Genomic DNA, 13,898 nt, shown 5'->3' with positions numbered 1-13,898 from the left:
CTAGACCACACACACCAGGACCATTGTGATGGCCAGACACAATGCAGAAGCTGTCCTATCCTCCTGGTATGTGTGTGTGTGTAGGTGACTTGTCTCAGTCTATCAACTCAGCAAATGTTCATACGACACCGACGGTGGTGATCACTCAACTCCAGCTCCTTTTCTTTTTTTTTTTTTGCCTAAGGGATAAAAAATTGCTCTAAACTTTTTCTTTTAATTGGAAAATTTGTTTCTCATTTTTATTTATTGATTTACATACATTACCACATGGTGACAGAAGGTTGTCAAGGAGATTAATGTCCAGATTGGATTATCATGATGTATGGATCCTGCACAGTAATGCTGATGTGCTAATTAAGATAATTAAAGCATTAATCAGCAAACATGGCTATGTCAACATACTGTCAAAATGTGTGATATTAATGCTGTTCCATCAAGCAGCATTAACTGATTAAATTTGCCCAGGGGAATATGCAAATATCTCCATACAATATACAATACTCTAATTAGCTTTACGAAGCATTTCTGATATTAGCTGAACCTACATGCTATTCTTCACCTGTTAAAATCAATGGTTACTGAAGTGCAAAGGGAAAATTCTAGCAGACCTTTCAGTTATTGCTGAAAATTGAGCGGCGGACATTTCAGTCACTTTCAGACGATGTCAAAAGAAAATCACCAGACAGTTCCTGATGTAAATTTGCACAGCTATTGCAGATGAGGGTCATGTTAGGAGGATTTTCTGAGCGTTGTCAATCATGCACATGAGCTTTTTCTCAGTGTCGGAGCCGGTCATGAATGGTCGGGGTAGTAGAATGATCAGTTCTGCTGATGTGTCCACGACAACAACTTCTGGTGAGGAATACATGTACCATGAGCATCTGGTTCATCAGAGATGGGTTACCGTTTTCTGCATGAGGTGGAAGCGAGGAGTCAACAGTGAATGCACAATTCGAAGAGACGCTAAAAATACAGCAACCATACAGTGGCTTGGCATGATAACTACAGTGGATTCAAGGGGTTTTAGTGGTCTCGTCTAAACCACAGATGTTTCCCCAAACATCTGAAAATGCCGGCAGTAGCCTGAGAGGAACTAAGTGTTTTTTTTTCTCCTTTTTCTCAACCTGTACCTTTCATTTATGTGGCTTTTATCTAGATAGCAATACATTTAATCTTTCTTTCTCAGGAGTAGTGCTAAGATTCATGATCATCGAGAGTTAATATAATTCACTGTGACATATAAAAGCAAAGAAAATGATCAGAAGCTCCTAAAACTGAACTGCTAATGCGCAAAGACACTTTAAAATTTCAAATACCGGTTGGTGTTTTGGGATTACTGATCATAAACGCTAAGAAACATAATTTGTGGTCAAAGTCTACAATTTATTCTGTATATTAAATAAAACTTTGCCACTACAACACATATATTACTGATCATTTCTGGATATATGGAGAATGTTTAAACACCTCTGATAATGTTGGAGCTTCCCCAAGACAATCATTAAGATCAAGGAGCTGTGGGTGATAGAGGAATAGATAATTTCTTTGCGTTTTTATTGTTTAACTTTCTAAAACCAGCCTCATATTTCACAACACACACAAGAAGTCAAGAGACACTAGCTCTGCAGGATATTATAAAAAAACCCGAAACAAGCAACAATTTCTTTACATTTAATGAATCCATCAAGAATCCCTTGTTGAATAATACATGTATTTCTGCCCCCTTCTCAGCTGTTCTGTCCTCGAGAAAAAGCACAGATTGTATATCAAAAGCTACTAGATGCAGTTTGTTCGCAGTTTTTTTTGTAATCAGAAGTTACATAAAGAAACACATGGGAAGTTCTGCTGTTCTTTCTGGTTCTTGAAGTCTGTCTGGTAAAAAGGTTCTCTACAGCTACAGGCAGCAGCCAAATGGCTTCAATAAAGGCTGCAAATAATGGAAACAAGTCTGGTGTCACGTTAATAAAATTCAGCTAACTGGATTGATCAAGGTTTATTTCAAATTTGTATTTGATAAAAGCTGAGCAGCTGACAGGGATGTCTACAAATCTGGAGGTTGTTGTAAAATGATATGCCCTGAAAAGCTCAAATGGAGGAAACGATTACACTTAAACATATTTTCCTCAAATTATCGTTTCCCAAGTCATGTTTTTATTGAAGGAAAAAGAAAGCCAGACACATGCGAGTACCCCTTCTAGACAATAAATACATAAAATAGAGCAAAATAATGCCTAAGTCACAGTGGCCACTGCTCTTCCTTCTACTTCCATATTGGATGAGGATAGCTGGGGGATTTTGTGCAGTCGGAAATTTTAGATATGCAGCCAAAACATCCCTTACAGTCTGAGAGGAGAACAAGTACAGCGACCCCAACATTATTATTATTAGCCGTCCCTTATTCCGACTTCCTCTGTGAATATCTAACGTGGTTTTGTGTTGCCTTTTCTCGCTTTATCCCCTCCCCATCAGCTTGTTGTCCGGACCCACTTGGCCCGAGAGCAGATCAGTTAGTTATGGGTCCTTGTGGGTCAGGCCCTCGCCCCAGAACACAGACTGACTGGCTGGCCTCGCATCTTCACTCAGGACTCTGTGTTCCCTCTCCTCTTCTGCAGGCGGCTGTGCTGCCAGATCTTGACCAGACAGAGAAGCATCCAGCTTTGGAGCAAATATGAACCCCGAGCAAACAAGCAAACAAACTCAAATGCAGGTAAAGACGCAAACACTCAAAGGTTATATTCCAAATTGACTTGCTTGTGTTTGTTTTCTTTGTTTTTTTGGGGGGGGTTGTTTTTCTTTCCAAATCTCTCAGTCGTTTATTTTCAAAAGGACAAAAGTAACTAGATTACTGCTTGGTTTTGAAGGAAAATGTCCACCATCTGGAGGGTCCAGACAATGAATCATAAAGACGGGTTAGTAATGATGATTTGATGAAGAGCTTAATTTTAGAAAGTCTCTGATGTTTTAACGCTTGCAGTGTTTTACGCATTTATTTTTCTAATTGTTCTGCTCCCCACACGTCGGTGTGTGGGATAGTGGCGATGAGCACCAGGTAGCTGAGGGATGACTAGTATTCCTGCTGCCTCACCCCTCCATCCACCGCCCCCATGAGGAGTCAGACAGTCTGCAGGCTATCAGTGCTCAATAAAGCAGATTTCAGCTGGACAGGCTAAACAACACATTCCTCAAGCCCTGCCTGCAAACACCACACGCCCCGAGACAAAACACACACAAACACAGAGGGGTCAGAGTGACAAGACGATGAGGGTCGTCTTTGGGGTATTTACACCTTCTTTAACACATTGTCTCAGCTGGAGTTTCATTTACACGTCAACGTTTTTGTCTGAACGCTTTCAGCTACTTCAAAAGGACCGGCCTTTTGTACTGTAGTGTCCACAGTCGTCCTTGTTGCTCACAATAACAAAGTTCTGTTTGATTAGTAAAGTCTAGAAAGAAATGGCTTTCTTAACCTCTCACTTCTGAAATGTCATGACACAGCAAGTTTTCCACCAGTGGATGTGCACTGCCTTTCAACTGGCTCAAAGAAGACCACCTAAAAATTGCTACCAAAGCTTGCTTATTCTACTGTTTTTGTTTGAGTCAGTTGAGTCAAAGCGTTCTTGTTTTAAAGTGATAAGACCATGGTTTACATCTTTGTCAACATAATATCACAACTGGAAACCGCTGCATTTTTACAAAGGGTTATCATGCAGTGAGAATGTCATTCTGGTCCAAGCCTTGCCTCCACTAAGTTTTAGCACCCTCTACAATTACTGGCAACCTCAGTAAAGATGAGCAAAAAGACCTGAATAGATTGTTGTTACAGAGACTTGGTGATCCCCCAAGATGTCCCTGTCTGCTGCGGTTATCCAAAGGCGTCGATTTTTACGCCACCTCAAGTGTTCAGTGAATTTATCCAGCAAAAATGCAACAAACAAGAAATTTACCCCAGAAAATGGCTCTGCTTTTACATGAACGTGGAATATTTGAATGATGTTTTGTGGAAGTGTGGAGCATTTTGAAATGGTTTAAATGTTTGACATTGTATTTTAGTCACATCAGTTTTAAAAAAAAAAGTTTAAAGCTTATACTTTACACCAGTAATTTTAATTGTAAAATATTTTTAAATCATCAACATCTGGTCACAGCTGTCTGTGGTAAAAGAGGGAGTCAAAATTTAAGTAAAGGTAACATTATAGGGTTTAAAACGGTTTATGTTCTGATGCATTGATAAATAACCACAATCCATGTTGATTATGAACAGAGTTTTAGAAATAAAGTGCTGCTACTCTGAGTGTGTGATTAATGTTCCTTTGGGACAAGTCTCTCAGACTTGATTTATTAAATATCTGTGAATTTTAGGAATTTCCTCTGACTCAAAACGGATTATAATGCAGATTTACTGTGTAAACAGACAGCATTTTAACCCTGATGCAATGGCAGGAGCTACTACTCAGCGTTAGTGATCCTGTTTTGGAGCCAACAGTGGAAACTAGGGATGTTAGGCCTAGTTTCCACAAAGCGCAAAAAACACATTATATAATGTTAATTAAAAAAATAATAATCAAAAAGTTTACGCAGAAACAGATGAAATCTGACATTTATTCTTCCACTCTGGCTTTCATCTTGGACTAGAAACAGAAACATATCAACCCCAGCACCTCCCCATCGGAAGTAATTACTACTGAATAGACTAGCTGTACTTGTGATTGACCAACCAAGATGAATAACATGCTCAGGCTCAATGTGTTTTCTTTGGAGAATACCGAGAGTGTTCAAATCTCTTTCTTCCCAACCGCCTTGAAGGCTCAACTGATTGAGTCACCAATTCTCCTCTTGCGGAGTAATTATCGACTCATTGACGATTCTGCACAACATTCGTCTAACATATGGATTTTCTTTAGATTGGGGGCTCAACAGCAGGATGAGCTCATAGGGAGAAGGAAGGCAGAAGAGGAGAGACAGCTGTTTGTTTGACTGATAGTACCATCAGACAGCATGGGCTTCTCCCAGAGGAGACATTGCCCAGATATTTCTTTTGCTTCACGTCACCCAGTGGAACTGGAAAGCTTTCTGATGGCTGGGGAGTCAATGTGAAACTCAACGACACATTTGCAGTCACGCGCTTCGCACTTGCAGTCGTGCACCCAGTTGACATGGCAAAAGAAAAACTCAAAAAACATACAAATGTAGAAGTATGAATCACATACATGTACATTTCAGCTGGTCTTTTCTACATGTGCACCACTCTGAAGGACAGAGCAGGGTTACACACATGCATAATTCTATGGATTTATGGATGATTGCTGCATTAATGCTTTGAGGTGCTGACTGGGAGTGAGACGGGGGAACCCACATAAACTCATGGCGATGCACCATCCCTCTTCAGTGTCGGCGAGTGAGACAAATGCCTTGCAGCTCGCCGCCAAGTATAGAACATGAAACACATGATGAAACAGGCAATTAAGAGCCTCTGTGCTGGTGGGGAGTGCTGTGTGGAGACCCCTGGTTACATATTCCCTCACTGATTAATGGAGGAGCTTTGGGAGGGGAGGGGTTAGCGAACCCGCCAGGAGTGTAGGGTAACGAGGCGCGGTGGCAGATTTATGTCCCCTCCCGCCCCTCTCCCTACAATCTTATGTGTTCATGACAAAGTGCCCCCGAGCTCCCCCATCCCATATCCTTGAAATGTCATTACATGTTCACATGTAGCAGGCCAGCAGAGATGGACGGGAGATATGCATTAATGTTGATGAGAACTGGGCTTTGGTCTTTTGTCTCAGGTCTCGGTAGCCATTTTTATCTCTTCCTTGAACCCTTCCCCATCCACTTCTAATACTTCTCCCCATTCATCTGTGCAGACAGACTCGTGAGCTTGTCTTCAGTTACCCTGCAACCATGCAACAAGCAGAACCTCGCAGTCTACGGCCTGTTTACGTTACACATGTACTGCTTCATTTATCTGCAGACAGCCTTCAATCACCTCTGTCGTGGTGTCCTATGTGTCATCTTACCTTCAGTCTGTCTTTAGGCAAGGCCTGGGCTCCTTTCATGATGACCTCTTGAACCCTCTCCACTGACAGGTCACTTCCAGCCTGCTCCAGACGCTGACTGAAGAATCCTATCACCTAAAGTTCATGCAACAGGAGACAGACAATCAGGAACTTACTTACTCGACAGTTGTTTGGAGGGCGATCCGCAAACCACATTGTGCTTTTCAGTAGGATTCAGCAGATTTCCCATATCAAGGTTTTTACAAGTTATGGTTTTGAAAATGTCTAAAATTTTCCATCATACCATTCTTACAGTTTAAAGGCATATCAATGAGAAGCGAGAGAGTATTTGCAAGTCAACTAGGTGAAAAATGGCTAGTATCCCTTTACCTCACTTACATTTTTTTAATTTTCTAGTTGCAAAAAATGTGGAAAGTCTTGGTGTGGAAACCAAAGCAGCACTACCCAGCACTCATTAATGTGGCACTGTTTCAAAACCACAGCTGGCTAGCCATCTGAGCAGATAGGCTGAGTAATTCCTCCAACATAAATGTGTTATCCTCTAATTGTATTTTTATTTAATTAAGTACAAGTATCAAATAACAGATCAGTCATTCTATTACTATTAGAAGAAGTATAAAAAATATTGTAGGTTCTTTATTAAATAAAAAGTCATTAGATTATGTCATTCATGTTCTGTTTTAGTAAATACTGTGAAAATGTGAAAACTCTGTGTTTTTATTAAGTCATGACACTGTGAGAATCCTATGCAGGCTGACGGCCACTTGCGAGTTTGCATATAAAGACCCAGAATTAAGCAAACTGGTATATTTTGTAATTCTTAAATCAAAATTCAATGTTTTCAAAACGCAAATGCAACTGTGAACTGCCCAGATTCTCAGTATGAGAAATTAGAAGCTTTCAGAGTTAAAGATCTAAACATCAAGGCAATAAATATCTTCGTGGAAGCACTGTTCAGTAGTTATAACTCTAATTTTTCTTGTCAATACTTCTCATGCCACAAAACACACAAACACAATTAAATTAAATGTTGTTTATTGTGTTTTCCTGATTGAGAAGCCTAGAGGACTTATTTATCACGCCGCCTGGACACCAAGCTATAAATTGTCTCTACAGTGTGTCATGTTGTAGAGAGAAATCTGACCCCATTCAGGAAGATTGGCCACTTGATGAAGTGGCCAATCTTGCATGTGTAGCGCTAGTAATGTAATGCATGTGTACTACTGCTTTCTTGTAGGTCTGTCCTACTGAAACAGTGACTTACATGACCTTACAACGAACCACGACTGAATGACAACCCTGCTTCCTTAATAAAATAATGAAACTAATAGCATGATCAATTTAGTAATAAAAATATGACACATCTAAGTCATATTTCATCTACGGGTTCATGAACAAAAATGTTTCCACACTTTGCAGGCCTACAGAAGATGTATTTGGCACCAAATAATAAATAACAGTAGCTGGGAAAAGTCAAAAATAAGAGGTTAAAAGGCAAAATTCAAAACTGCATGAATGCTGTTTTTGTTAAATGGGATCTGATTCAAATTCAACACATGATTTCTGCATTTTAAAAAAAATCACACTTAGAAAAAGCCCAGCAGCAGGAGCTTAAATTATTTGATGCCCTTTGGGTTTACACTCGAGCAGGAAATTGAGGAAAGCATATTTTGTGTTTCTACTGCTGGGCTGGATGTGCCTCTGGGGAAATGTTTGAAAATTAAAAAAATAAATAAAATCCTCGGTATTACCAATTCTTCCTTTTATGCCCCTTCTTTGTCACCAACAGCAGAAAAAAATGCCTCCACAGGCAACATTTTCTCTGCTAATGCTCAACAGTTGCTTTATAAAATTCAACACTACTGCAGGATGAGTGTAGTGTGCGTCTCAATCTAATACTAATCTTTTCATTAACTCTGAAGGCCTCTCATATGGGCTTAATTTAGAATAGCAAAGCAGCAGCCTCTCATCCTGGATCTCATGCTAGCACACATGAATTTGCAAGCACGAGGAAAGCTTCAGAGAATAGCCTGAGGGAAGTGGTCTGAACCAAGGGTTCCTAGCAGGCGTGCCTCCCTCATACTTATGGATAACAGCGAACCCCAGGGTGATGCATGCAGCAACCACATGCAGATAGAGCAGAAAGCTTTACTTCCTTGCCTAGATGGCTGCCACAGATATAAAACACAGCTCGATACGTCTTTACTTATCACCCACATCAATAATTAAGAGACAAAGCCTCAACACACCAAACGATTAATCAGGTTTCACAGCTGAAGCCCAGTGCCCATGCATTGCACATTTCATTCAGAGCTTCTAAGACCAAAAGACAAATCTACGTCCTTCATCCACAGCTCCTTAAATCTAAAAATATTTGCCTCTTGAACTTTTTCACATTTTGTCACAGTAACATAACGCACTTTAATGTAATTCATTGGCATTTTATTTGTGCCATCTGCTTTCCTTTATCAGGACAGCTCTGCCTTATCCAACAACTTGTCAACAATGTCTCCAACGGTGACACTAATTGCCTGCAATGGTTATTGATTATCAGGTATCCAATAAAGGAGCGAGCGTGACACCAGACTTGAAAACATATATTTACATTTCCTTCACTTATAATGTGCCGTTTAGGTACTTAAATGAAATCCCCCAAAATATATGAAAATTTATTGCTGTAATGAAACGATTATTTGTGATAAAAAGATTTTTGAAATAATCATTAGCTAATTTAGTAAGCGATTCATCGTTAACTGAAGTAAACAGACTCAAAAAAGGTCATTTGCTGGATGACCAACATACTGAGAGTAGTAATAAGGCCAAAACTGTACAAAAATTTATTCATTTTGCATCAAAGATAAAAAAAATTATAATAATAAAAAAAAACATAACCCTTCTTTGAGTATGTTCTACCCAAAACTCCTCAAGTGGCATAGTTTTTGCTTCACCTGGTTCAAATTCAGTCAAGAAAATCTCCTATTAAGCAACTTTTGATATGCAATCATTAATTGGTAAATGCCAAATGTTAAGTCAAGCAGAAAGGGCTGAGATTTTCACATGTTACTGTTAGAAGTATTTTTTTTTAGCTGCAGATGCATCCTTTGCTACAAATGACCAAGCGCATCCTAAAGGAATGCTACTGCGCTTTGGGTAGTAAAACGTTTTTCTTATCTAAACAGGAACTTAATTGTTTATTTGTATCTTTCACATATTTCTAGTATTGTATATATAAAAAAGGTTCATTCTGTCAAGTGGTTAAATGAAAAAATTTGCAGAATGGGGCAATTTTTTTACTCAATCAATCATCAGAATAACTGATTGAATAATCAATTATTACAATAAATGTTAGTTAGATGAGCCAAAAATCTTACATCAACAAATCAGACACTGTTGATTTTCAGTAACTGACCGTGTCAAGGTTCTGCATGATGTCCTGGAAGGATGGGTGGGACCTGAACTGCTCGAAGAGCTCCCTCTTGTAAAGCAGCGCGTACACCAGGTTGGGATTATGGTGCAGGGAGTTGCAGAGGCAGGAGTTGATGATTTCCAGCATCATGCGGATCACCTCCTCAATCACATTCAGGTCCTGCGCCTGGGGGGGTAGGAGTGGAGGGGATAGGGAGGATGTAAAGGTTAATTGGCTTCACAATACAGTGGTTTTACTTATTATTGCGTCTTTAAATGGTTGCCTCTTGGTGAAGGGTGGGTGAGAAAAGGTGGAGGAACATGGCAGAGGGAGGGAACGAGAGATGAAGATAAACACGGAGGAATGTCAGCTTAGAAGTAAGAGGAGTCTTAGGCAGGGACAGAGAGGTGATCTTATAAGCCACAGGTCACGACATGGTAGGCTTTCCCATGGGGGACTGAGAAGTGTCACTAATGATGGATGACAGTGACGGAGGAGAGGCTGGTGAGAACAAGAGAAGAAAAAGCGCGGAGCTAAGTGGATGACTCAGAAGGATTATTTACAAAGTTCCTCAGGCAAAGCAGCCAAAAATCGAGACAACTGAGGTGTTCAAGAAGAAGAATGGAGCCAGAAGAAACAACGCATCTGACAACTGAAGATAGAGAGACAGTCACGATTAAGCAGCATTTTGTCTTTCAGAAAACAGAACTCGGATATTAACAGTATGTCAGCTGCAAGTCGGAAAAACGCAAGTCGGAGGTCCAAATAGTTGCGTTAATCAATCCACTATTAGCAACAAAAACCATGCACGACATAAAACGACGGTCCTCACTGCCTCTCCACTGCCTGTTTTAAATGTTTTACAGCTTGAACAGAACTTGTATTAAAAAAAAATCATCAATAGGCTGTTTTAGGCCTATTGATGGTAAAGTTGTTGAGAAGCTAAGGAGGGCAGGGAAACATCTAAGACATAAAGGACAGTGAACCTCTGCCATACAAGTCTGTCTTTACACTGATTTAAAAGCTCAGAAAAATGAAATCAATTTGTTTTTGAAACTTTTCTTGGTTTATAAATGTACCAGACATGTTCAAGGTTCCTCCAAATGTTGACATCAAATAATTTCCAGCTGTTTTCGTAACATTAAAGACATTTAAGCACAAAACATTTAGCTAGTTAGAGGTTGTTTTCCATTTGTATCATCAAACACCTTGAGGCTGAAGGTGGCTTCTGACCTCAGTGCTAACTTCTATTAGCATTCTCACACAATTTATAAATCTATAGCTGGACTTCTTTACGATACATAAATTCTTAAAATCAGTATGATGTGTGATCTCTGTAAAAAAACATGATAGTCAGTGCCTTGTTTGGCATGCAACAAGATTAAAAATAAACTATACATCGTAAAATACAGTTCCAATAAGATGTTTCAGATATTTTAAAAGCCTATTTAAAACTTCTTCATTTGTGGGTTCGGTGTCAGTAACAAACATATTTTGATGTATCAAATGAAAGATGTGACTTTAAATAATCACTAGGGATTAAAACCTGAAGCCTAATTTTTTTTAACCCCCAAACATTTTATTATTCCCAACATTACTAAGCAAGTCCAAGTTTATATTTTTCTACAGAACTCAGGGTAACTCAGGTGAAATTCTGAGTATAGAAATTTTTAAGATTTCTAAATTCAGGACCCATTCCTGTTGATTTGTTCTGGTTTAGAGCGCGACAGTGTTACATTCTCAAGATCAAATGTAACACGACTTGAGGATATGAAAGGTTGGTTAAAATAAAAACTACAGCTTCACAGTTTTAACATGGTTGGCATCATTTTCTTTTCCCTCCTGTTTAATAAATGATCGGTGAAAAGAAGGGGAATAATGATCCATTTAATCTATTAATGCAGTCTTCAGTGTGATTTCTTTCCTTATGTAAACACCACTTCTTTTACTCATTTTCTTGTGGTTGAGTTGCTTTGGTTCTTTTTCTTCTGTTACCCATTTCCTATTTTCATGGAATGCCTCTGGCCTGACTCCTTCCTCTACCTACCTGTATTTGTTTTTCATTTAATCGTCCTGTTTTGTTTGAACTCTTCTCACTTTCTGACACGTCTGGTTGGAAACAAACATGTTTTACCACATTTTGTGTTGATTAACATTCTTAGAACAGTAATCTTTCCCCCTCGTTTCAACAGACAGTCTCTATGTTGGGTCATAATTTTTAGTTTACAACACGAGTGCAGCGACTTACGTGGTCCAGGAAGTGTTTTTAACTGCAGACACATTTACATATTGAGAAAGATGTTTGGGTTAGATCTGCAAAGTACCAGGTGACTGCTATTTTTGTCATGAAGGAGTTATTCTTGATTCATTTTCTTTTATTTTACTAAAAAACAAAACATAAACGAGGCCAAATGTATGAGGATTTGAAAACTGTATCCAAGTGTTAACCAGTTCTTTAGAAAGGAAGAAACACCTGTCAATGCAAAACACCTCAATAAGTTCGAGAATTGTCTGTTTTGCTTATTGTAACTAACAAAGCCAGCATTTGCTCAAGTAATTTGACCATTTAAACCAAAATTTGCAGATTAATAAAGACCATCGGTTTTGTAGCCCAATAGCAATGTTTCAAAGTAAGAGAGCTGGCAGCTTTAAAAAAAGGAACTTCTGAGAAAATACTTCCATCATCAATAGAAATCTTAGCAAGCTGTTTACCCACATGAAACAATCTGCTCTAAAAGAAGAACCTTTGGCTTGGGGAATAAAGATTATATCTCATCCTTTAGTTACTGTATTCATAACAATGTGTCTACAAGCCAGACAGACGCCACCATGACTAGATAAGGTCCCGTCTGCCATGATCATGGTGGCACAAAAAAAAAATAAAAAAAAATGTAGACACCGTGGGAAAGTAAAAAACAGATGGCTGTGAACTGTCAAAGTTCAGGGGAAGATAGAGGATTTCCACAAGTATGACAACGGTTGTAACAACAGTCCAAAAGGTTTCAGCGAAAATAATTATGTCATCCAGAAAAAAAAAAATCTAAATCCAACAAAACTGTTTTGCTTTATCTTCATAAGACAACTTGGGGAAAAAATGCCTCAAAGCTGAAACAAAGCCCGAATGTCACCATTATAGATTTCATTTTAAAAATGAAATATCAAGTATCTAATCTGAAATTTGCCATAAATATTCTAACCGTCTTCAGAATAGGTCTAAAGGTTTTTATCCATCCATCCATCCATCCATTTTCTTCCGCTTATCCGGGGTCGGGTTGCGGGGGCAGCAGCTTCAGAAGGGAGGCCCAGACTTCCCTCTCCCCAGCCACTTTTTCCAGCTCCTCCGGGGGAATCCCAAGGCGTTCCCAGGCCAGCCGAGAGACATAGTCCCTCCAGCGTGTCCTGGGTCTTCCCCGAGGCCTCCTCCCGGTGGGACGTGCCCAGAACACCTCACCAGGGAGGCGTCCAGGAGGCATCCTGACCAGATGCCCGAGCCACCTCAACTAGCTCCTCTCGACGTGGAGGAGCAGCGGCTCTACTTTGAGTCCCTCCCGGATGACCGAGCTTCTCACCCTACACCCTGCGGAGGAAACCCATTTTGGCCGCTTGTGTCCGTGACCTCGTTCTTTCGGTCATGACCCAAAGTTCAAGATCATAGATGAGGGTGGGAACGTAGATCGACCGGTAACTCGAGAGCTTCGCTTTTTGACTCGGCTCTCTCTTCACCACGACGGACCGGTACAGCGCCCGCTTCATGGCAGACGCTGCCCTAATCCGCCTGTCGATCTCCCGCTCCCCTCTTCCCTCATTCGTGAACAAGATCCCCAGATACTTAAATTTAAAGGTTTTTGTTTATTGGATGGGATAAACAAAGCACATCTCACAGTCCCAACATGGGACCCAAACAGAAGAGACAGGAAAATATGGAATGTAAAATTGGGTTTTATCTCCAGGTACATGTGCGAAAGTTACTACAAAATGATGAAACTAAAACGCACAATAAGATAAATAGAAAAATTTGGTCTGGTCCATCCAAAATCTAATGATGTTTTAATAAAAAGCAAAACATAAAAAAAAAAAAAAAATGAGGTGAGATGATTCAAATAACAATTATAGTAAATCAAGTTAATGGCCAATGCCTTCCATTAAGTTTTTTTTTTGTTTGTTTTGTTTACAAGATTAAATAAACATCCTGCTGGCGTTCTCCCTCACTAGTCATAATTTGATCAATTAATCAAAAAGTGATTGTTCTCTGTGAGAACATAATTTGTATTGGTTGTTTTATGGAGATGATTTTACCCTTTTTGATCACTGTATTCTAAAATGTCGCTCTATACAGAGTGCTAGATGATAATTATGGAGCAATAGGTACACATTAAAGCGGCTTATGACTGCCAGTGAGCCCTGAGGAGTTTTGTTTCGGTTGAAATCCTTAGTGTACATGTGCTGACGCTCTGTAATTCAAACAGGTTTTTACCACCGTC

General features: G+C 39.6%; 1 protein-coding gene across 2 annotated transcripts in view; it reads right to left on the bottom strand.

The window, feature by feature from the left end:
• dym (dymeclin) overlaps positions 1 to 13,898 on the bottom strand; it is a 50,530-nt gene that overhangs the window by 3,083 nt on the left and 33,549 nt on the right. For both annotated transcript variants that reach the window (XM_008424485.3, XM_008424486.3), the window contains exons 15-16: positions 9,421 to 9,603; positions 6,012 to 6,125 (exon numbers count right to left, since the gene is read on the bottom strand). In XM_008424485.3, coding sequence (XP_008422707.1) covers positions 6,012 to 6,125; positions 9,421 to 9,603 — 297 coding nt within the window. The remainder of the gene's footprint in view (positions 1 to 6,011; positions 6,126 to 9,420; positions 9,604 to 13,898) is intronic.

This window comes from Poecilia reticulata, chromosome 12 (genome assembly GCF_904066995.2).
Source record: "Poecilia reticulata chromosome 12, P_reticulata-male-v2, whole genome shotgun sequence".
Classification (NCBI taxonomy): Eukaryota; Metazoa; Chordata; class Actinopteri; order Cyprinodontiformes; family Poeciliidae; genus Poecilia; species Poecilia reticulata.
The sequence above is the reverse complement of the archived record's forward strand: the minus strand, read 5'-3'. Positions and strand labels throughout refer to the sequence as shown.